This window comes from Dermacentor andersoni, chromosome 5 (assembly GCF_023375885.2).
Source record: "Dermacentor andersoni chromosome 5, qqDerAnde1_hic_scaffold, whole genome shotgun sequence".
NCBI classification, from domain to species: Eukaryota; Metazoa; Arthropoda; class Arachnida; order Ixodida; family Ixodidae; genus Dermacentor; species Dermacentor andersoni.
In genome coordinates this window covers 198909199-198934809 of record NC_092818.1, presented here as the reverse complement: position 1 = coordinate 198934809, position 25611 = coordinate 198909199, and the positions used below count along the sequence as shown (strand labels likewise).

Sequence of the window (25611 nt, the reverse complement as noted above, 5' to 3'; positions counted from 1 at the left end):
ATTTTTTCTTTTTACAATAGCTGAATATTTCGAAATCGACAAAAATAAACTCAGGTGCGAGATTTTCAATTCCAACTTATTAATAAATAATGGTAACACAATTAAGTAAACTGCGCCTAATAAGACACATAGAGCCGACAAAATTTGTGTATTATATACGGTTCTGAATGATACCACTAATTTGCAAATAGGACTTTTGCAAGCCCTCGTGCACATTGTAAACATGTTACGTAGGCTGTAAATTCGTATACCAAATTCGTCTGCTTCAGAAGCTCCAACAGATACAGTTTACATAACTGCGATACTTGTTTTTGGAGCTGGGTAAAGGATTTGTAGATTTAGTGGTTCATGTTTTTTACCTCATTCATATGCGGCTATATACATAAAGAATTACAGGATCTAAATTATCTAAATTCCAGAATCTAAATATTCCTGCAATCACTACATTTATTTTCTTCCTCAAACTCATCAAGTTTCAATCAAAATGGTGCAACGGTTTTCTCATAAAGCATTTCTAAGAAAATTAGAAGTGGCCTCGAGCTGAAGCTACCGCTGAAATTTCCGTGCTTATTGAGCAGTTTAACTCGTAATGTTAGGCATAGAATTCTGGCTACACGTGTTGCCATTGCCGCACTGTTCGATATAAGGAGTTCCAACTGTCACGCAGCTACCGCTCAAGTGGCTCGGCTGCACAGCGCATGACTCTCGGCTGCGGCGAGGGGAGCGCAATGTAGAAACGATTCTGTGCTAAGGTTTCCGTGCACGTTATGTATGGACCCTCCCGGACGGAAAACTAGGCCATGCAGATCTTGGAGGTTGTGCTGCATCACGTTTGTCCTGTCCAAATCCTCCGTTGACGCTCCTCACCAACACGAACCTAATTGAAGTAGACGTAGATGGTGTTCCGTTGACGGCATTAATTGATACTGGAGCCCGAGTGTCCATAATGAGCGCTAACCTATGTCGTCACCTCAAAATAAGTTCTTACGCCTACCGTCACTCGAGCCGTACGCGTCGCCAATGGCGCCACTGTTGCTGTCAGGGGTATGTGCACTGCTCGCATAGGAATTGCTGGCTGCTGCGTTCTAGTCCTGTTCACCGTATTGACCAGTTGCCCTCATGACCTAATCTTCGGGCGCGACTTTCTGACGACGCATTCTGCCCTCATCGATTGTGCCCCCGGCACACTGTGCCTCAAGCTTACTCTTCTTTCATAAGTTCGCCCCGAACAACCGAACACCCTCTGCACTACAGCGTTTGTTCGCTTACCTCCAAAAGCCCTAACCTTCGTCGAATTGGCCTCAACGGCAATCGTGCCTGGTGGCGACTATGTCGTCGCATCTCTCGCCGATAATCGGATGTGTCTCCCCGTTATCAAGTTTGGCTTGACGAAGCGTTACCTGATGGCATAGCGGTGGCCACGCTCTGGTCAGTGACAGACGACCACGTCACTGCTTTCGCAGCCGACGCGTCTCCAGATCCTCCTGATTAGCCGCAGGATGCCTTGAACCTCGACGGCCCATTACGTCCCATGGTCGCTCCGGACCTCGCACCTGACCAAGCATATCGCCTTTTGCTTTCCTACCGCGACATATTTGACACTGACAATCGACCACTTGGTCAGAAGTCACTTGTTAAGCATCGGATAAACACTGGTGATGCTATTCCCATCCGCCGCCGACCGTGTGGCGTGTCCACGGCAGAGCGGCAAGTTATTCAGCAGGAAGTAAACAAGATGCTCGCCAGAGGCATTGTTGAGCCCTTGTCGAGTCCTTGGGCGTCGCCGGTCGTGCTCGTCAAAAAGAAAGATTGCACGTGGCGTTTCTGCGTTGATTACCGCCGCCTAAAGCGAATTACTAAAAAGGACGTTTACCCTTTACCACGAATAGACGACGCTCTTGATTGTCTTCACGGTGCCAAATACTTTTCGTCCATCGACCTTCGATCTGGTTATTGGCAGATTTCCGTCGTTGAGCAAGACCAAGAAAAGACCGCTTTCGTTACTCCAGATGGCCTCTACCAATTCAAGGTTATGCCGTTCGGTTTATGCAATGCCCCCGCCACGTTCGAACGGATGATCGACTCTCTGCTTCAAGGTTTCAAATGGTCCACTTGCCTTTGTTACCTCTAAGACGTCCTTGTTAGCTTGTGCCACGAGGTACAAGCTATCCCCGTCATACCACCCGCAAACAAATGGCCTCACGGAGCGCCTCAATCGCACTCTCACAGACATGTTCGCGAAATATGTCTCTTCAGAGCACACAGACTGGGACCTCGCTCTACCGTTTGTCACACTTGCTTATAATTCCTCGCACCACGACACAGCCGGTTATTCCCCATTTTTCCATCTGTTCGACCGAGAACCAGCACTGCCCCTCGACAAAACCCTCCCTGTTCAAGCGGCATCGACCAGTAAATATGCACTTGACGCCATCGCTCGCTGTCCCCACCCAAGGGAAATTGCCCGTGACCGCCTTCTGAAATCCCAAGAGAGTCAAAGGCGTTTGTACGACCGGCGACACCGAGACGTGCACTTCCCGCCTGGTTCTTTGGTGCTTCTATGGTCTCCGTCGCGTCAGGTCGGCCTGTCAGAAAAACTGCTGTCTCGTTACACAGGCCCATACCGAGTGCTTCGTGCCGTGGCTCCCTTCTGCTTCCCAGTCCAGTGACATCGTGCACGTTACGCGACTGGAGCAGTAGCACCCTCCCAGTGATGACATTTAGACGCTCCTGGACGTCGCTTCTGCCACCGGGGGATTATGCTACACACGTGTGGTATTTGATTGTTTGAACGAGGCGCGTGGGCGCCATCACCCGAGAAAAGAGGAGGAAGAACGCTGTCTGGCTTCTGGCTCTCGAGCTGCCGGCTGAACTGGCCAGCGCTGCATTATCCCTTGTAAATATATTTTGTAAATAGTCTCCAAAGTTAATACTTCGCTCGCGTAACTATATATATATATATATATATATATATATATATATATATATTACTTGTAGGTTTTAATTGAAATAAAGAAATTATACATAAATGAAAATTAAAGTGGATGAAAAAACAACTGGCCACAGATGGGATACGAATCCAAGAAAGGTTCTTAGTTCATGCCTTTGAAAAGAAAGTTATGCTTTATTTACGTTTCCTATAGATGTTGTTGATTTAACACTTTTGCGGCTAGTGTGGTGACACAAATATATTTATAAGAGTAGCAGGATATGACCACCCATTTCGACTGTATTCAACCTTGTAAAAGGGATATAACTTCCAGTTTTGGGCCTGTACCTCACATTATCTTCGCCAGCGGGTCCCCTCGATAGTCCTTACTTGGGAACCTCCTGCTGCATAATAATACTGTACTTGCCAATGATGCAATATTGTTACGGAGCGACTGTGTGCGAGGGCGAAACAGGTGCCTGACAGGGCGATGAAGACGACGATGGTCGCCTGGGCATGTGCCTTTTCACCCATATTACTTTTCCCATCTCGCGCTTCTATATAAATAGCATCTAAATATGCCTCTAGTCTACCTGTCGCCTCCATCACAATCTTGCATATTAAGAAAACAACTCTGACTAACTCTCATTTTGGCAATTTCTTTTTTCTTTACATGCTGGTACAGCTCTGCAGCCACAAATCAAACGTCTCAATTATGAAGGAGGGAATCATCAAACAATCTGTCACAGACCACAACTTGACTTACACTTACGAAGATGCCGAAACCATGACTACAAAGGTTAGTGACTACGCTCATCAGCAATGCGTTGGAGTTAACTCAATACTTCATTTAAAATTTTTGTGTGGCGTCCCTTGAATCCAAGCACTCTGGTAGCAGGATGTGATGAACGTTTGGAGGGACAAAGAATAAAGCGAAAAATGGTATATTATATTAGATGAAGGGAGTTCGCTGGCATTGCGAAAAGACAGACTAATTATTTGACCCCGTAATTAGATAAGACGAGGGCTTTATTAGAAAGAATAATACAAGTTCAGGGCAGATAGTGTGAAGTCAAGGTTTGGAAATGGACCAGGGTGTCCTTGACGAAGAGTTGGAAACTAAAAAGCTGAAGGCTAGGAGACGTAAAAAAAAGGACTTGAATTGCCATATAGGTAGGGTACAGCTGTTAAGTGAGGAAACCTAAAGCTTTTCTGAAAACCACGCGTCATGAATGCCTCTACACGGCAGATTATTGTCTACAGAGTACGTATACAGCGCGGACATAGTATCGGAGCAGCAAATACAGGATGGCGAATACAAAACCACAAAATAATTATAAAATTTACAAAGGAGTCTATAACATCGGAAATTATGTTCGGAAATGTGACATTGGCTTATGCAGAAGTCCGTTGGGATATTAGAAATAGTCTCGCCTCTACGGTAATAATGGTGAAAATGGGAGCTCTCGAACTGGATTCTATTTTCATGTGCAGGCAAAAGCTTTTTTCAAGCTATACAACCATGCACGTCAAGGGTGGGCCGTGTTTGACACAGACTATGATGACTACGACAACAGCTGTGGAGACGGCAGTTTCAACAGGCTAACGACCTTCAAAGCAACACTAGACGAGTGGCCGTCACACGTGACTGATAGTAATAAAGCCTGACAAATGTACAGAAATCGACCATTTGTATTTTTCGTCCCCTTGATTTGTTGGGGAGGTACGTCGATAGCGGCGTGCTCCTTGCCGAATAAAAACAAATTATTTTCAGTCTCCTGCAATTTCTCTCCCATTTAACTCTTTCCGCCTTGGTCTCGTTGGTTCCAGTTACGTGGTGGCCAGACCATCGCGTCTTGAAATTCGGCTCATCTCGTCTGTATTGCATTTGCTGCAACCTCCGTGGCAGTGAACCTACCTCGCACGTAATTTTCCAGGCATCCCTGGTTGCATCGCACATTCATGTCAACCTCTTCAGTACAACCACTTGGATAAACCTCTTTATTGAAGTCTCGCCTCGCTTCTACGAAGCCTTTCCACTTGTATGCCACTGTCTTGGAAGCTTGTCCTTTGCTTTTGGAAGGTGCGTGCTTCCAAACATTAGATTGTATGTATGTATGTATGTATGTATGTATGTATGTATGTATGTATGTATGTATGTATGTATGTATGTATGTATGTATGTATGTATGTATGTATGTATGTATGTATGTATGTATGTATGTATGTAGAGGGTCCATTATGAAAGTAATGCGCATATTCTGAGAAAAATATATTTATTGACCAGACCTGTACAAATGGTTAATAGTTTTCAAAATACTCTCCCCCTGCATCAATACACTTGCGGAGACGTGTCTGCTACGCCTGGAAGGCACCCTGAAAGTCCTCGACGGGAATATCTTTCAGGAACGCTGTAATATGCTTTTGGATCTTTTCCACGGTCTCCCAATGCTTTCCTTTCAGTGCTCTCTTTAGTCGGGGAAACAAAAAGAAAGTCGCATGGAGCCAAGTCGGGACTGTAAGGGGGATGGGGGACCACCGAGGTGTTGCTCCGGGACAGGAACTTGGTAACGATTAAGGACGTGTGGCTGGGGGCATTGTCATGGGGGAGCTTAACCGTGTCTTTGATGTCAGCCCTCACGCGCGCGACCCGGCGTTTCAATCTCTTGAGCACCTCCAGGTGAAAGGCTGAGTTGACAGTTTCTCCCTGTGGTACAAACACCAGATGGACGATTCCTAGGGTGTCAAAGAAAACAATGAGCGTCGTTTTGATGCGAGACTTGCTCATTCGCGCTTTCTTGGGGCGGAAGGATGATATTGTGTGCCACTCGCTGCTCTGCGTTTTTCATTCTGGGCCGTACTCGAAAATCCAGGACTCGTCTCCGGTTACGACAAAGTTAAGAAAGTCGGGGTCATCTTGAATCATATCTAACAATTCTTGAGAGCGCAAAACTCGAAGTTCTTTCTGATCTTCCGTCAACACTTTCGGCGCAGGCTTCGTGCAGACCTTGCGCGTTTGCATATTGCCGCCAGCATTGCGAGAACACAAGACGACCGTTACATCCGAACTGCGTTTCAAGGAGCCGCCACACCGCAAGCGTCAAGAAAAGCACCGCAAGGCAACGCTGGGCCGGTGCTGACAGACCGGCGGCTCGTGCGCGAGAATCGAACTGGCACGCGACAGGAGGCGACAAAGAAGAGAACGACGTTAGAAGAAGCGAAGCTCAAGGGACGTTTTTGTTGACGGGCACAGGTTCGCCCAGAATAAATTAGTCTGCATAGAAACGGCCGTCGTAACTGTTGGTTACAATATTATCGGTCACTGTCCCTTGTACCGCAAATGTGGACATGTGTAGGGTGTCAGGAATTTGCTGGATGCTCAATCGACGGTCGGAACGAAAAACTTCGAGCACACGATCCACGTTTTCGTCGGTTCTGGTCGTTGTTGGGCGTCCAGAACGGGATTCGTGGGCGACCTACTCCCGGCCCTCCTTGAACGCCTTGTGCCACCTCCCGAACTGTGACCTTGAAATGCAGTCGTCTTTGAAGGCCTCTTGAAGCATCTGGAATGCTTCGGTTGCATTCCTTCTAAGCTTCACGCAAAACTTGATAGCGTATAACTGTTCAAGCGAACGGTCCATCGCGCCGTGTTGTCCGCTCGCACTGCTCGGAGTAAACTGGCGACCGGCTGCGTTGGCAGGACAGAACCCTCGCCACATTTCCCGACCGGTTTTACCGCGCTAGCATAGGTAGTCGCGCCATAATAAAATCATGCGCATTACTTTCATAACGGATCGACCATGTATGTATGTATGTATGTATGTATGTATGTATGTATGTATGTATGTATGTATGTCGTCGGTATCTAACCCAGTTCGCGCTGCTCTTCAAGAAAAAGTCCTTTAACATTTATGCGGCGCTGCATGGAATCGAACCTGTATCACAGAGATTCATCAAGCGTAGTATCCCGAGGCTTTCCAACGAAACATCCGCAATGGCACTTACTGGTGCACCACACATCTAGGAGGTCATGCGCGGACTTCGTAGTGGCTTCGCTAGATGGTGCAGCGTGTCCATAGGGCATAGGGACGTGGTATCTAGGCGCCCTCATAGGGAAGCGCGAGAGGGGAGCCTGGCTGCATTACCCGCCTCATACATGACGTGTTTCGGCGGTGGCTATTGGGGGCGAGCTCCCCCACTGGAAAAGCTGGCGCCGCCATCGGCGTGACGTGGCATGAGGGATCACGTGGAGCGGCCGCGTCGGCTGCTTCGGAAGCGTCAAAGCGAGCTGAAAACGAATGTTTAATGTCCCAGCTGCGCTGCGGTTCTGATTAAGTGGCAAGCCTTTACCGCTTTTGGTGTCTGCTTGACAACATTTGAAAGTACTATAACAGGTAGTGGCTGCCTTTGGAGGCGTGCAGCATGGTAGGCTACTGCTCGGTGCCGAAGTACCGGACGTACGCAACGGAGCCCGGTGTCAGCCTTATTCACACGTAGCCGCAGGACAAGGAGCTGCGTGAAGCTTTGCTCGCGAAACTTAGAACCGGCAGACAGCCATCGGCTACAACCCGGGTACGCAGCAACCCCAGACTCGAAGATTTCTGCTACGGCGTCGGGGCCGCGATGTAGGTTAGTAGCAGAAAATGCGCACTGAGACGCTCGCCCGCGCCCGCTGCCCGGCTAATGTTATGACGGTTTGGTCTATGCACTTGTCGATGCTAGATACTTGCAATTTCACTGGAACGGAAAGGGAGCGGCAAGATGCACATTAAAAAAAGGCATGGCATATGGTCATGTTTGTGTTATGAATTAATAGACTGGATTACGAAAAAAAGCAGAGGGAAATCACACGTTGAGAAAACCGATAAACATAAAGTGCGACGCAACTTGAGAAATAATATTGAAATCTCCAAGAATTTAGAAGACAAAGAAAGACTGAATCGTCGCGACGGCACATCACAGTATCCGTAAGCATCAAAGTCTCTAAACGAAATTATTTTTGAACAGTTGTGATAGCGTGCATGCAACAATGGTTGCTAGTGTACTGCCAAATGCTCATAGGCTGCGGCCGAAAGCTCACGGCACGGTGAGAAAACGCGCTCACAGCGAAAGCGAAACATTGTGCGCAGACATGCATGCAGACGCGCAGTCCGTCGCTGCCAGCTCGTGCGATCGCTGCATTGAGGCTTCATTCTGCTATGCTCCATTTGGTTATAGAGACAGCCCAATATAAGAACATATTTTACATAGTTTACTCTCAGCGTTTGCCTACCTCTCACGCAAGAAGCCGGTTCGGGAGACTCCATCGCGGCGACCGCGTGCAGTGGTGCTCACTGTACGTATTCGGTAATGAGATAACGTCTGTAAATGATTCTGCGCTTCTTCAGTTTGCCCAAGATTATTACATCGACAGTCAAAAACTTCCCTCGTTTTTAGAGTACTTACATAAATGTCCAGGAGGGCTGCCGCGTGGCTTCTATTGAGCGCCGTAAGAGAAACCTAGGAGGAGCGCGCCGCGTGATGCCTGTTGGATCTGGAGGACAATCCCAATTGCTGTCCCCCAGATATTGGACTTTGCCGTTGGGTGCGGGAGTTGGCCGAGGTTGAGGAGGACTTTGAGATGAAAACTGGAGGTTTATTCACATTATTTACAGTGAGAGTACCAAGAAATTAGCAGTCATAAATGTCATTACGGGCCGGCAGCGACTCGGATGCTGCGGCCCGTGGCAAGAAGCTCGAAAGAGATGAATCAAGGAATGCTTTCTTGCTGCTCCCGGTCTCTGGCTTTTAAGCCCTTCGGTGTCTCGAAGTCACGTCACGTTCGGCCAATCGGCGAGCCCGCTCAGGTGACGCCATTTTCGGCCAATCGGCAAGCCCGCTCAGGCGTCGTCATTTTCGGCCAATGGTAGGCGCCCGTGCGATTGTGTCACACCCGGCGCACAGGGTCGCTCCTTGGGCCCCAATTGTCCGAGGGCTTACTTCCCTCTGCGGTATTGCCATCCTGACTTGCAAACGCCGTCACAAAGGCGGATGGGGGCGACGTTTCAGTGCTGCAAAGCAGCTTTGCTCGGTACCCACGTTACCTGGAACCGTGCCAGGCTCCCGCTACACTTTCGGGAAGAGTGAAGCAGTGAATAGCTCCACCTGCGGCGCACGAGGAGGGGGACGCCAACTCGTTTGCACGTGCCGCGCCTCGGGAACGGGGTAGATGTGCTTCTGCGCTCCTTAATTAACTGTGGCGCGATTCGATGTGGTCTGGTGAACTCGAAGGAGGCTCAGGAAAAGGTCCCGTATCTAACATGCCTCATACTACGCAAGGGAGGCGCTTCCGGCAGATGGCGACTCCGTAAGTCCTCGCCCCCAATACGGTGCGTCGCTACATTGCTTCATTGCTGATCGCATTTACGCCGAAATTCATCGTGAAATGGATTCTGCTGGAATTTCTCAAACGGTCGGCAATAATTAAGGATGAGGAGGGTATAGCTCCGGATCGTATCCGTCCTTCCTAATTACGAAATATTCTTTCAGCCTTAATTAAATCTCTCGCAAACATAATTACTGAACCAACGGTGATCTTGCAAACCATCTGCGTCAATCTACTACAATTGGCATAACTACTTCTTTCAGGCTCTATTTTTTCAACTTTAGTTGTTTCGAAAGTCAGATCGCTCAACTGCGCATTCTTTTCAATACTAACAGCTTTTTCGCCTTGCTTTCATTCAAGCAACTTTTTTCCGTTCCATGCTGTAGCACGTTTCATGGCCTTGGTATGCGTCAACGGGAGTGATGTAGAAGGAGAAGACCAACCGCAACAAGAAAGCGCACGTTTTCCTCTAACAAAAAAAAATGTCTCTAACATTAGTTTGTCTAGTTAAATGCATCGTACAATTTCAACTGACCCCTCACATACATACTCCTTCCCTCAAGTTTTCTCCCTCCGCCCCACAACCATCGGCTTCTTGGCCAATCCCCCCTAGTGGGTTCGCGTCATGATGTAGGATGCAAGCAAGCAAGCGAGTTCGGCCGACGCAATGACCCTGCTGGAATTCACCGGCTGCTCGCTACTGGGCTTCGGACCGACACTGTCCATGTTTGTGCTCACCGTGGCTGGACAGCCGAGCCGGGTGATTGTGTTCGTGACGGGCTCCTTTTTCTGGCTGCTCTCGCTGCTGCTCGCCTCGCTCACCTGGCTCGCCCTTCTGCCCCTGCGCCATTACACCACGCCAGGAGTCGCCATCGCCGTCCTCTCACAGGCATGCCCCCGCCTGCTATCTTTTCTTAACCCGACGCGGTGATTCAGTGGCTACGACCTTCTGTGATCGAACCGTGGCCGCTGCGCAAGTGTCTGGGTGCGAGAATAATGCAAAAGTTTATTCGTGCCATTGGGTTTTAGTGGCACGCAAAAGTACTAGAGGTGCCCGATCCCGGATCCTTCAATTATGGTATCGGGGCGTACGGTATTTTTCAAAGCGCAAGAAAAAGTGGGTAATAACGAAGTGAGAACAGGACAAGTGCTGGCTCTAATTCATCTAGCATGCAGATTTTCTTTGGCGCTGAACAAGATAAGCCCATTCTAACTACCGGTGAACTTTTTGAAGTAGTAGCTTAGCGCGAATAAAACCACGGACACAAGGAAGACAGACAGACAAGAAGACTATCCACCCACAGTGTAGTTGCAATGCGTTAAACCACAACAATAATTATTTTTCGTTGTTAAGCCACACAGAAAAAGTCGTTCGCAGCATTATAACTATAGGGCAAGAAATATGTAGGTGTTATAAATGTCAAATCGTGTACTCATCAGACGAAGTGCCCGGGCTAAATCTTATTATATATCCAGATCGGCTTGCGAACACAAAAGCTCCTGCTTGAGGCTATGAACAGAGAACAATTATGTATTTGCACGTCTCTTTACTTTAATGAGCATGTACAGGAAAGAGTCGTTTACCTCAAGAATAGCTCAGCCAAAGGGTAAGTTTAAACAATGGAAAGAAAAGTCTATTACGTCGCTGGAATAAACTCACCACCACCATAATTATTAGAATGTGAAACCACCTACTGCGTTTTCGATAGCACAACCTCGTGAGGGAGTGCACTTTGTATTTCCAGAGTCTGACAAATCAAGCCAATATTTCAAACACTTCAAGTACCCGGGTGAGCAAACACGTGCAATCCGAATGCAAAATGTCGACAAGATGTGTCAATAACAAGCAATGTCAAACCAATTAATGCTCTTTTTTTTACTATTGCATAGTGTGGACGACCGAACAAAAGCAGGTCGTTCTTCTCATCTGCAACGCTATTCTGAGATATGCTGGCATCTGCTATCAAAACATTGCCACTTTCTATCCTCTCTCTTCTATGGCGTTTGAACTAAGCGTGGGTGACCTTCGGTCAACGTTTGACACATACTTCCGCTCCTGCGAGCTTCGCCTCTCTGTGAAGCGCTGCTGTTCCCCGCAGGAGGGCTTCCGGCTGCTCTTCTTCCGCGTGCTGCGCAAGGCCGAGCGCGTGCTGAACGCGGTCGCACTGACGGGCGCCGACGAGGTAGCGCGCATGCGCTCCCGCCTGTCGTTCGCCTACGCGGCCGGCCTCGCCTTCGGAGCCATGAGCGCGCTCTTCTCGCTGCTCGGGCAGCTTGCCGATGCCCTGGGTCCCGGCACGGCTGGACTGCACGGAAGTACGCCGCGACGGTTGGACGCGGCGGCAATCACCGCAGCTACCTTCAGGTATGCGACAACACCCGGCAGCGTTTTTACGAATTTACTATTCGTCGTGTGAGGTAAGAAAAACGCTCACCGCACCACCATTTTCTAGCCAGGGATTAATTTCTTATGAATAATGCCATCAGCGCGCTAACACGAGGTTACAAGAACGTACTTTGCATGCACACTATACAGCGCTGCGTGGCGCAACTTTTTTTTCATTGCGATAGCAATTATATTGACACTCCAGACGCATTCCTGCGGTGACGTCGCCGTCGCCGTGACGTTCTGTATAAAGTCCGAGGGCGATAAAATCGCCGCCGCGCGCTGTATGCTCTATGTGCAAGGGAAAGTGTGCGAGGGTGAGTCGGTGAACGTGGCTTTATCTCGCGTGTGCGAGCGAGGAAGGCGGGCCGGACCGGAAGCGCAACCTCTCTTGTCGCGCGCGAGTACCCTTGTAGCCACTGTAGCGCGAGGCACGGAGGTGAGAAGAGGGAAGGGAAAGGGCGTTCTTCAGCGGCTGCTGCATACGGCGCGACCGCGTGGGTGCCGTATCTTGAAAGCGATCTGCGACGTGGGCAAAGTGCGCGCCCGAGCAGGCTTCATATTCAAAGCAATCTGCGATGTTTGCAGAGTGCGCGTAGTGCAGGTAGCTTCGTATGCGCTGTGATTTCGACGTTTCGTTCGCGTTAAAGCGAGAGATGCAGGAAGATCAATTCGATCGCTGCCGCTTGCCGCGATTCCTTATTCCAGCATTTCGACAGCGAGTTTCGATCCGCGCTTATCGAGTGAGATGTGTTCATGTTTACCTGTGCGCGCGTGACACCGTGCTTATTAATTTAGTTAGAACACGTTGTCGGGCTAGTTGGTTGGAATTCATGATAGAATGTGTAAGCGCGACTGAACGAGGACGTAGAAAGAAACAGACACACAGGGACAGCGCTGTCTCTGTCTGTCTGTTTCTTTCTACGTTCTGGTTCTGGTTACAAGATTATACGGCTGATAACACTACTATCCTTACTCCTTACTTCGTATAGCTATCTATAATTTGCTATCGCAATCAGTGCTTCACCTTTCGGGCGATACTGCGACTTTTTTTCTTTGTGTGACGTCATGCTATTTTTTTTTATCCTCACTTTGGTGTGGCCGTTATGACGACATAGTCATATTCAGCTGTGCTTCGCGTTTTCATGGCGAGCTGCTAAAATCATACCAAGTAGACCACCAGTATCCTGAATATTGGCCACTATAGAGGGAAGGAGACATGAAGGCAACAATGCAGAACGTACAGACAGCCGACTTCCTGCCGTCCGACGGATTTCATCGGGAAACTGGAACTGAAAGACAGGTGTTCTTTTCTAAAAATGGAAGGAAGGCAAGGGATCTCGCGCAGAAATCACGAACGTTATTGTATAAATGAATAAGGGCTTAACTAGCCTTTGAACGATAGGTAATACACGAATATATTGCTTGCAACAGAAACGATTTGCAATGTTCTTGTGGCCTCTTGTACGAACCTTACTGAACCAAATGTGAGTTCTAGTTGCCGCTGGGCTACTGTTTACAGTCTTCACACAAACGAATCATTAGAGTGTCTAAAACAATTTAATAACGTTATTTGATCATATGACGATTACCTGATTACCAAGAATCATACACAACTGTTGCCATTTAGTAACGCATTAAAATTACGTGAGAAACTCACTCTTAATGTAATTAGCTTACTCGCAGTAAGTTAGATGGCGGTCGTATCCGATCGACGATGAAGACTAACGGTGCGAAGATATCACAATAATCGAAGTAGAGGCTTCATAAAACAACCATCTCGCAAACTGAAACAACATATTTACGTAATACATAATATACAAAGAAAAAAGCAAAACGATCTTTCGTGGTTCTCTTAGCACGATTCTGTCGATAAAGTCGACAGCGCAAGGTTTGAACAAAATGATGTAATTGACTGCGTGGTGTTAAGGCGACAGTATAAACTCCCGGGCTGCAGATCTGAAACTAAAGCCCAGTTACAAACTCATACACTACCCACAAGCATGAGACTTAAACCGCCGTGGTTGCTTAGTGGCTATGGTACTGGGCTGCTACGCACGAGGTCGCGGTATCGAATCCCGGTGCATTTTGATCGGGGCGAAATGCGAGAACACCCGTGGATTTAGATTTAGGTACACGTCAAAGAACCAGGTGGTCCAAATTTCCGGGATCCCCCACTACGGCGCGCCTCATAATCAGATCGTTGTTTTGGCACGCAAAACCCATATTTAATTTTAAAGCATAGCACTTAATTCGCTGGCCCTCTTGCTGAGCCGATTGCTAGGGCCGCGATTCGTGGTACTATATGGCTGAACGCGGGGCGCCAAGCCACAACTGCAGTTATCACTCTTCCCTGTCCCTCCATTGTAAATTGTACCAACTACCCGAATAATTCCGGCAGAGCCCATGCCGACGTTGATGCGATTGTGATTAAAGGACTGTAGCGACTCACCATACTGCCCCCGCAGACACACGAAGTGACGCTCTCGCGGCCAACCACAATGTCAAATGATACTATGACACATGGTTGTAGTTGTAATCGCTGCACCCTATAGTTGAAACTCGGTAGTATCCTTATAGTATCCCATGGCTTCTTCGCAGTGGCTCACCACTAAGCGGTATACATGCTGTGGACGGGGTGCTGTCGCTTGAACACATTAGAGGTTGCACACCCCTTGTGTCACCTTGGCACATCCATTCTGGGAGATTAGCCAGGAATGGGCGCTCACCATTATCACGCGCGCAGTGCCAAAGTTGTCTGTTCGGGCACATAGTCGGCGACCCACGTTGTCTACTAGGACAGAGAGCAGCCAGCTGTGTATTCAGCCACATACCCGACGGCCCATGTTGTCTGCTCAGCAAGACAGCAGCTAGTACATCCCTGTAGGGTGCGATCGGAGATCGTTGTTCCGCGCGCGCGATTGGCCTACTCCGCGCCGACGTCGCCAGCCGCGGGGCGCGGCCACGTTTTTGGCGACGTCAAAATGACGACACGCTCCTGTCAATCATCGTGCGACCGTGCACGTTGTCTGCTAGGCGCCGAACCCGACGGGAGTTGGGAAGTTTGGAGTGATCATACGCTCGTTATGAGACCGGCTTCGCATGGCGCGTCTGGTGGATTGGATTGGATCCAACCGGCGGCGGCTGCACAATGGCACGTTCGGATCCAATCCATAGTTTAATTCGAGAAAATGGCGCTTGCTTTGAGAACTTACTTGTTGCGCTGGCGTTGCTCGAGGAGGAAGGAGAGCGGGTGGCGGTGCGAAACGCATTTGATGGAATGGTAGAAAGCGAATTCTGGCGTCGCTTTCGTTTCTCGAAACAAATACTGCGTTGGTTGTACAGAGAAATCGACCCTATCATCAGTGCCAGCGAGACACTGGAATGTTGTTGCTGCCTCTTGAAAAGTGCACCACTGTTCCCGTCGTTTCTTTTTTCTTCTCGCTGTGCGCGACCCCACCTAGGGACGGCGCAGAGAAACTAATAGTTATAAATGGTAGTAGTCACACGTACTACTATTTGAAAACGTGTTTAAGCTTGAGAAGAAAAAAATAGATTTTTAGATAAAGATTTCATTCATTCGAAGACGAGAAACATTTCGTTTTGTAGTATACTGTGTGCAAGCAGGCGACAAACGAGGGCAGTAAACTTCCGAGGAGTTCACCGCTTGCTGATTGGCTGCTCTCTCCGCCCCGTTCTCACAAATTTTGCATACTGCCACTTTGTGACGTTGCAGCAACCGAACAAATCTCGTATCGAACAAAGATCTCCAATCGCGCCCCAAGTGTGAATATTGGACGAGGCACGTTAAGCGCACGCAAATTGCACAGAGGAGAGACAAATGAGATAACATTAATACTGCTATAGGCGTCCACGAAAAAGACAGAAAACAACAGACTTCGCACACGCCAAAAATCTTACCACCACTCCAAGGAAACCAACCTCTCGCTCACACAGAACAGACATACTGAACAGGCTCACTGATGCACATATAAGATACTAAATTATTAGCTTAAAACAACATGTTCATTGTGTTCATTCTCCTTGTAATTATTATTCTGAAACCGAAGCAAAGACCAACAAGTGTGACAGCTCCATAGGCAAATGCAGCTTTTTTTGTTTCTGATTTTGTTTGAATTTTGTTTCAGTTGTAAAATTTCTTTTCTGATTTAAAATTTATGCTCACGAACGTTTTATTTGTTGATCGTCGAGTTTATGCAACGTGCGACTTTCCACAGGAAAATGGTACCTCGTATACGACAACGACTAATAATCTGACGTGCATATATTTGGGCTCACACCACTCACAACAGCGAGTTGGTTGAGTTTGCAAGGCACCGATAAGGTCAAGGAAAACCCGTATCATGACTTTCTTCGGGATGCGGCGCTACTTTATGTAAATACGGCGTCAGTTCTATATAGCCTACCAGAGAATGCTGACCTTTACAATCATCACATTTTAGCTGGCCTCTGCGACAGCTGTTACTACTTGAAAAAAAAAAAACCGCACTGGTCTGCGCGAAGCGCTTAAGAGTATCTCACTGAGTCTTCGACTGTTGTGCACCAAAAGTTAATGTATTTCTTCGAAGCAGAGGCATGATGTTCTTGGTGTGACTTTTTCTTCTGTCATTTACCCTGGCTGGCGCTCTTTGGCCGCGCTTGGCCCTTGCGCCACAAAACACAAAACACCAAACTCACCATCATCATTTTCCTTGGCGCATGCACACACGGCTGATGAAGCGACTAAATGAAATGCAATTGATCAAAAGGCGCTTGATGCCTTATTTGTCGCCCCTGTCTGTCATCTAAGAGCAGCACCAACTATAGTCCAACCTGAAAGCCTTCTCCAAGCCAAGAGTGAAGTCACTCTAGGCGCGCCCTCTCAAAGAACTCGCCAGCACTCACAGGTGCCACGAGCGGGCACACGTTTGGCCTGTGCGATGCCTAAATTTATTCACGGTATCGTGTACGACATTGCTATTCCATAAGTGTTCACATATTAGCGACAACTATTCACGACCCAGAGAACTTGTTTTCCCTCAAGAATTACTTCATAGTCTAAAATTTCGCCCGCTGCCGTTCTTCACACCATGATTAAATTAAATGAAAACAAAATGTCAGCTATCTTGCAGCAGGCTTACATTTACATGATGAGCCTTGCGGTTGCACTAGAAAATAAAAACGAACACCTACAGCGGTCTGACGCCTGCAGAAGCAGGAGGAAAGGAGCTGCGTCTCAACCTCGAGCACAAAAGGCCACGTAGTGCGGTGCGAGATTTTATTCGCGGGGCGGTCTTTCAGTGTTCTGCACGTCTTCTGGGCCCTGGTCTCCTTCCACGCGCTCGACACGCGCCGATGGTCGGTGCTCGCCTTCGCCCCGGCCGCCCACTTGGCCGCGTCGGCAGCCACGTTGCTCACGCCCGCCGGCGACTACGCCGTCTCCCTGGGTGCCCTCTGTGCAGTCCTGGTGGTGTCCGCGGCGATGGCGTTCAACGCGGCGGGAGGCTGCGCGGGAAACCTTGCGGCGGTGTTCACGCGCGGCTCCAACGAATGAGATACGGCTGAGACGTGCACGATAGTGCCTTTCTTTGTAGCTGAGCGCCTTGACCCTTAACTTCCGAGTGTTGTTTTTGTGACGTTCCGTTGGGGGCGATCTGCCTTCATTGTTTAGCCGGTTAATAAAAACAGCAAAGATCGTCTGTACACTTCGCACTTTACGCAGTCATTCTTTCCATAGCACTTGCTGAAGCGCGACCCGCTTTGTCGAAGTGTACGAAAAGAAAGTGGTGGTGATGGTGGAAGGCGCGCCGTCAGTATTGTCAGGGCCAATTACCCGACCTCGAGGATTCTTCGGAGTTTTCCCTATTTGGTAGGGCCGTAGTGTGGCTCAACAATCTTTTGATGAAATGTAGCGTCTTTTCCCCTAGCCTGGCACACCCTAATTACCGCGTAAGTAAACCCTCAGAAATCGCGGGAAACGCAGAAAAGCTGGTAATCTGTACCCACTGAGCCTCTAGGATACGACAAGCTTAAGACAGTAAGATGTTTTTGCTTGGTACAGTCAGAAAGCGTCGTGACGATAGGGACATCCCTTACAATATTTTAAAGAAAATCTATAGACAGTCTAGAAACATTTATCTATGAAGTCTATAGACTGTCTATAGACAGCCTATAGACTTATGACCTTACACTTTTTATAGACTAGTCTATAAAAAGTCTGGGTCTATAGACTGTCTATAGATTAATGAAAATTCCCGCTTGCAGACAAACGTCTGCAGAATGTCTATAGACAAAAGTGTATAGGCTTACACAGTTCTACTTTTGTAGACTGAAGTCTATGAAATGCCTATAGACTGTCTATAGAAATTTGTTTAGACTAGTCTATAGGCAGTCTGTAGACTTATGGCCTTACACTTTTATAGACTTGCCTATAAAATGCCTGAGTCTATATACACTCTAGACTGTCTATATATTAATGAAAATTCACATTTGTAGACAGATGTCTGCAGAAAGTCTATAGACAAAGGTATATAGGGCTCTACAGTTATACTTTCGTAGACTAAGTCTATGGAATGTCTATAGATAGTCTAATGACTTAGTCTTATAGATATTTATAGACTTTAGTCTGCAAAACTAGAACTGTATAGAGCAGTTACTTTTGCAGACTGAAATCTATAAAATTTCTATAAGAAAACGCCTATAGAATATCTATAGACATTTGTCTACAGACATTCTATAGACTTCAATCTACAAAAATAGTACTGTATACAGCAGTTCTACTTTTGTAGACTGAAATCTATAAAATGTCTATAAGCAGGAGTCCAATCGGAGCTGCCACCGTGTGCGGACGTGAGGTTTGGGGCTCTTGCGTCAGCGGCAGACGCTACAGCGTCTCACGCGCTCTTCCTCGCCCTATACCGATCACGACAACGGACGCTTCCTGCGACCTTTCAAGGCGACGTCAAGATCACCACCGATGCAGCAGGGACGCTTGCGGCGTCTGTGATCCACCGTGCAGGCCGTGCTCGAGCTAAGCCTCAGCGTGGTCAGGATCGGCGTCCAGGGACTGCCGACCTTGTCCAACACCGCGAACACCCATTGAACACGACCATTGAGGTGGAAGCTGCCAATGGCGACGATCCAGCAACAGAAAGATATCCAGAAGACCCGGCGGATGCATCATGGCTCATCGCTCGCGGCCGGCGGGGACGCCGCGCCGACGCTAAGTCTGACCCAGCAGCCCGCCGCCAAGAGACGCAGCATTCGAACCAAACTGTACCACGACGACCCCAGAGACCCCCACCTCTGCCCATTGATGATTTTAAAGTCATCCTTCACCCGAGAAACGGTCTCACGTTCGGTGAGTGGCCTTGCCACTCTCTGACTCGTGCCGTTGGCATCGAGGCGAGCCTCAAGGAACAAGAGGTCGACGAACTTCACCTACGTGTTCAACGTGCTCAAAACATCGCCCTCATCAGCACGTCAAGCGAAAGAATCGCGACTAGCCTTAACAAGATGGCATAGCTTACACTTGACCCGCATCGCTACCCTATCTCAACATTCATCGCCTCCCCCGATAATTCCAGCAAAGGAATCATCACGGGTCCCGACAGAGGGACTACACCAACCGAACTTTTAGACCATCTGTTGGCACCTGGGGTGGAAATCCTCCATGCTCGCATGATGGGGCGAACAACCATTTGCTGGCCTCAAGGTACCGCGCTAAGTGAGGTATTATGGCTCTGAGTACCGATGCTACATACACACCCCGAGGGCCCTGGTGTGCAGCATATGCCTTACAGTGAGCCGCCATGCGGACGTCTGCCCCACGCCAAGCATCAAGCGCTGCACCACATGTGGCACTGAAAACCCATTCACCACCGAACCTCACCAGTACCAGCCCCGGTGCCTGACGTGCAAAGGGGATCACCCGACAACCGATCCCAGCTGTCCGGGCTGGGCACGAAACCCACCCAACAAGCAACGAGTGCGCCAGGAACTCGAGAAACAAAAATGGTAACAGTATCGTCCTCTGACCATATCTAGAGAGCGACGAAGCCGATCGCGGTCCCGATCCCGGTCCCGATCCCGGTCCCGATCCCGGTCACGATCTCGGTCACGATCTCGGTCACGATCTCGGTCACGATCTCGGTCACGATCTCGGTCACGATCTCGGTCACGATCTCGGAGCTGAGGCCCTGGCGACTATTCCAAGAACCGCGAGTGGGAACCACCATCATCTTCATCATCATCCTCATCACCACCGTCGTCACCACCACCAGTGGCACCACCACCAGCCAAGAAGAAGCCGCCACCACTACTGCAACAGCTACCATTAGCAGCACGCGAAGAGCCAGCCGGACCTAAAGGGGTAAGTTGGGCTGAGGGCCCGCCAACGTCACTGCGCAAATCTCCCTCACACTCATCCGAACTTCAGTCCCTACCACAAACCCAATCCCAATAACAAACGCTTCGGGCCAAGATCCCTCCCCAGTCCACAACTGCATTCTGTCGCGATCTCCAGCATGAGCTTCGACGAGAATTGCACCGAGCTATTGGGGGCGAGCTCCACCACTGGATAAGCTGGCGCCACCGTCGGCGTGACGTGGCATGAGGGATCATGTAGACACAGCGGCCGCTGTTAAGAACGGCCCGCTAAGGTGCAAGTTTTGCCAGCCAGTTGAGACCGCGGCGTCAACTTTTCTTGGAAAGTCACCGTTACGCTCTAGCCAAACGGCGTCACTAAATCTACTGTGAGCGGAGGACAATGCCACGTTCTCGCCTCTCTGTCACGGGAGCCGAGATGAGTTCGACGAACCAGGCTTTATGACTGAACACGCCACCGCCAACCTGGTCTGCCGCGAGCGGGGGAGTGCCCGAGGGAACGTAGTTGGAGCCCCCTTCCCACGCGCCGTTCAAGACGCAAGACAATGGACAACCGGCGGCCGCGCTGCGGGGGTTGCCTCAGGGAATAAAAGGCGTCTTTCCTGACATAAGCCCCGAGCTCTGCGAAGGCCGTCTGACGTCGGTGGGGGCCGTGAACCTGTGCGGAAGTGTGCGTGTGAGTGTGTGTGTGTCCCGCCCGCAGATAGGCGACTCGTTTACGATGACTAGCCGAACGTTTCCCTCACCTTGGGATCGGAAGAGGACCGAGTGTTTATAAACCGCTGTTGTGTGGCTGCTCAGTGTACTTTTCTCTCGCAGTCGTGCTAGGCTGATGTACTTTCTCTCGCAGTCATGCTAGACTGGTGTACTTTCTCTCGCAGTCATGCTAGACTTATGAACTGCAACGTCCTGATGTAAATACTGTAAATAAACCCATATTCCTCGTTCTCGATGAGAAGCAGTCCTTCCCTTCAACAACGTCCTCAGCGTGGATAAGTTGGACGACGGCATGGGCCAGCTACCATCTAATTCATGCCCGACTCCAATCTTGACAACTGATTACGAGCGATGGGATTGACATCCCAATCCTCACAACTGGTGGCAGCGGTGGGATCGTCCTACAACTCTAACTGGTGGCAGCGGTGAGATGGACTTTGCGACGTGGTGCTGTGTCTGCGGTGAGTGCTTGGTTCTTGCTTTGACTCGCTAGGCTTCATTTTGTGGCTGTTCTGTTTAGAACTGTAGGGAAGCTAGATTGTTGATTGTTAGCTAAGTTGTGTTTTCCTAGGTAGATTTAGCGAGCAGGACCAAGGCAGTAAAGCAGCAATCATGGAGTTAAGGAGACTGCTGAGAGACGAATTGTTGATTGTTGGTGAAGAACTGGGCCTAGATGTACGCAAAGAAATGCTAAAAGCGGAATTATTGGAGCTAATTTCCGAACAGGCCAGTGAGGAAGAAATTGAAATGGGGTTGGAACTTCTGAAAAAAAGAGAGAAACGGGACCGAGAGAGAGAAGAACAAGAGAGACAGGAACGCAATAAAGATCGCGAGTTAAGAAAAATGCAACTTGAACTTGAAAGCAAACGTTCGGAGTTGTCTCAAGGAAGTGAAGGGGCTCTGGGACGATCAAGTGAGGCAGAATCATACCGCATGGACAGGCTATTAAAGCCATTTGAGGTTGGGACCGACATAGGCTTGTTCCTATGCAATTCTGAAAGGACTTGCGAGAAGATGAACTTCGGTCCGAGTACATGGCCACCGCGGTTGCTGTCTATGTTGCCGTGTGAGGCGGCGGAAGTAATCGCCAGACTCAGTGCACAGGGTGCATATGATTATGCGAAAGTTAAGGCTAGTCTCCTGAAGAAATACCGCCTTTCAGCCGAAGCTTTTCGGCAAAGGTTTAGGAGCACAGGCAAGAAAGATAGCGAGGGGTATCCGGAGTTTGCATATAGCTTAAAGGCAAACCTAGTCGAGTGGCTGAAAAGCGCGGAAGCGTACGAGAGCAGAAACAGGATCATTGAATGCATGTGTCTAGAGCACTTTTACAAAAGCATGCCACCATCTGTGAAGCTGTGGGTGCAAGACAGAGGAAATGTATACACTGTGGGAAGGTCGGCGGAATTAGCCGAAGAGTACGCAACGCGTAGAAAGCTGAACGCCGAGGACGGTAATTGGGGCGGTCGAAATGGACCGCGGAAACCATTCGCGTTTAAAAGGGGTTCCCAGACTAGACAATCGGAGCCTGTAGACGTGGAGGAAAAGCCCTCAGAAAAGAACGAGGAGAAATCAAACGGGGAAACTATACCAAAAGAGCAGAAAAGAAAATTCGAATCTTTCAGACCAATCCGCTGCTATAAATGCCACCAACTGGCACATATAGCAGTAAACTGAGGAAAGCCTAGCGTAGTTTTCTCCTACGTGGGTGAAAAAGACGAGAATATGGAACTTTTAAGCCCATATCTTCGCGACCTGCAAGTTAATGGCAAACCATGCCGGGTGCTAAGGGACAGTGCCGCCACTATGGACATTGTCCATCCGTCTTACGTGACGGTAGATGACTTCACCGGAGAAGTAGCATGGATCAAACAGGTTGTAGAAGAACACAGCGTGTGTCTGACCATGGCCAAAGTAAAAATCAGTGGACCATCGGGGAGCTAGTGACCGAGGCTGCAAGTTCCAAATTTTTGTCACTGCAGTACCCTTACATTTTTTCGAACCGTTCGAATCGGTTAATGCGTGAAAAAGGGCTTAAACTGGGAGAGGGCGTAGTACAGGCATTGACGCGAGGCCAAGCTCGTAAAATCGCGTCGCTTGCGGCTGAAAATGCACAAGCTGCTCCAGCGGAAGCAGCAAAAGAGATAACTTCAATAACCAAATCCGAGCTAGGCTCGAAGGATGAAAAAACAGTTGAGGAAAGCCTGCCAGCTGATCAGCTCAATGAGAGTGCATCGCCAGGGTGTCAAAGTTCACCCCAGCAGGAAGAACGCGCTAATGCACTCGCAAGCGAGACAGGGTTATTACTATCAGCGACCTCAAAGAACTTTGACCAGCTCTTACGAGTGGACAGAGAGTCACTGGCAGCGGAGCAAAAGAATGATGACAGCTTAGCTAAATTGCACCACACAGCTAAAGAAGGCATTGCTAGGCGCAACGTCACGATACAAGAGAGAGGAGGATTGTTGTATCGGCATTACAGAGATCGAAAGGGTAGGATTTTATATCAGTTAGTCATACCTAGTAGGTACAGGGAGGACCTTTTGAGTCTCTGTCATGGAAATGGGTGGTCCGGCCACCTAGGCATAAACAAATCAAAGGAAAGATTGCTTATGGAATGCTACTGGCCTGACTGTTTCAAAGACGTAGAAAACTTTGTAAGATCATGCGACGCCTGCCAGCGCGCGGGTAAACCAGGAGAGACATGGAAAGCTCCACTAAAGGTAGTGCCCTTAATAACAGAACCTTTCAGACGACTTGTGATAGACATGGTAGGGCCTGTACCAAAAACAAAATCGGGTTACAGGTACTTGTTTACGATGCTGTGTCCGGCTACAAAGTTTTCAGAAGCAATCTTTCTGAAAGAGCTCAGCTCCACCGAAGTAGTAGACGCGCTTTTGACTGTATTTGCACGAGTTGGGTTTCCAGCCGAAATTCAGGCGGATCAAGGGTCAGTATCCACCGGCGCACTGACTTCCACATTCTTGCAAAAGTGCGGGGAAAATTTAATACACAGTTCCGTCTATCACTCTCAGTCAAATAGTGCAGAGAGGTAGGATTCAGTGCTTAAGCGAGTTTTGCGTGCGCTCTGTTACGAGCACAAGGAGGACTGGGAGAACTGTCTGCCGGCAACTTTGTTTGCTTTGCGAATGGTTCCACATGAGGCTACAGGGTTCTCGCCAGCAGAACTAGTGTATGGGAGGACACTCCGTTCTCCACTGAGAATGTTAAGAGAGATGTGGGAGGAAAAAGAAGAGAGTCCAACAGTGGTTGAATACGTGCTAAATCTGCTGGAATGGCTAAGCGCAACCCAAGAACTAGTCGAAAAGAACATGGGGGTAGCTCAAAAGAGCGCTAAATTCTATTACGACAAGAATGCGAGGCTTCGTGCGTTTAACGCCGGAGACCAGGTAATGATCCTCAAACTTTCAAGAAAGAACAAGCTTGAAGTTCACTGGGACGGGCCCGTTAAAGTGTTGCACAAACTTTCAGATACTAACTATGCTATGAAAATGCCCGGTCGCAGGAATGAGGTGAGGATATATCACTGCAATTTGATGAAGCCGTATGTAGAGCGGAGCGGAGTCGTTGACTATACCATCAAAGAGAAGGATGGCACTAGTACCAAGTTTAAGGAGGATAAGGCGACCTCCAACTCTGAAATCGGCACCAGTCATGCTAGACATAAGCCCCGAGCTCTGCGAAGACCGTCTGACGTCGGTGGGGGCCGTGAACCTGTGCGGAAGTGTGCGTGTGAGTGTGTGTGTGTCCCGCCCGCAGATAGGCGACTCGTTTACGATGACTAGTCGAACGTTTCCCTCACCTTGGGATCGGAAGAGGACCGAGTGTTTATAAACCGCTGTTGAGTGGCTGCTCAGTGTACTTTTCTCTCGCAGTCATGCTAGGCTGATGTACTTTCTCTCGCAGTCATGCTAGACTGGTGTACTTTCTCTCGCAGTCATGCTAGTCTGATGAACTGCAACGAACTGATGTAAATACTGTAAATAAACCCATATTCCTCGTTCTGGACGAGAAGCGGTCCTTCCCTTCAACAACGTCCTCAGCGTGGATAAGTTGGACGACGGCACGGGCCAGCAACCATCTAATTCATGCCCGATTCCAATCTTGACAACTGATTACGAGCGATGGGATTGACCTCCCAATCCTCACACCGCGTCGGCTGCTTCGGAAGCGCCGAAGCGAGCTGAGTTTTCCCGCCTTGGGTGTCTGCATGACAACATTTGAAAGCACTATAATAGGTAGTGGCTGCCTTTGGAGGCGTGCTGCATGGTAGGCTACTGTTCGGTGCCACAGGGCCGGACGTACGCAACGAAGCCCGGTATCAGCCTTATTCACACGTAGCCGCAGGACAAGAAGCTGCGCGAAGTTTGGCTGGCGAAACTTGGAGCCGGCAGACAGCCGCCGGCTACAACTCGAGTGTGCAGTAAGCACAGACGCGAGGAAAATATCTAATACGGCGTCTGGGCTGCGATGTTCGGTGAGTAGCACAACGCGCACTTAGACGCTCGCCCGCGAGCTGCCCGGCTAATGTCATGAGATTTTGGTCTATGAACTTGTTCATGCTAGATACTGGCAAGTTCACAGTAATGGAAAGGGAACCGTAAAAATCCCTTAAAAAGAGGCATGACATATGCTCATGCTTGTGTAGCACCAAAAAATGATATGTACTCGATAAGTAGAGTAGCAGGCCAGATGCTCCATTTTCCGGCTGACCTCTCTACATTTTCCAGTCATTAAACTACTTCTCTAAATAAAGAAGCAGCGGGTAATTGCTCACTGAGAAGGCCGATAAACATACAGTGCGAGGCAACT

The 25611-nt window shown here is 49.0% G+C and overlaps 2 protein-coding genes across 2 annotated transcripts in view; both read left to right on the top strand.

Moving 5' to 3' along the window:
• The window catches only part of LOC126531843 (uncharacterized), a 49571-nt gene extending 44946 nt beyond the window's left edge, over positions 1-4625 (top strand). Inside the window, exons 10-11 of the mRNA XM_050179586.2 lie at positions 3615-3728; positions 4424-4625. Of these exons, the coding sequence (XP_050035543.2) occupies positions 3615-3728; positions 4424-4597 (288 nt within the window). The 3' untranslated portion in view covers positions 4598-4625. The remainder of the gene's footprint in view (positions 1-3614; positions 3729-4423) is intronic.
• A 5041-nt stretch (positions 4626-9666) lies between these two features.
• Positions 9667-17376, top strand: LOC126532254 (gamma-secretase subunit Aph-1-like). The gene is made up of 3 exons (XM_055070589.1): positions 9667-10182; positions 11393-11658; positions 16981-17376. The coding sequence occupies exons 1-3, from the start codon at positions 9961-9963 to the stop codon at positions 17231-17233; spliced, it is 741 nt and encodes a 246-aa protein (XP_054926564.1). The 5' UTR covers positions 9667-9960; the 3' UTR covers positions 17234-17376.
• Positions 17377-25611: the final 8235 nt, after the last annotated feature.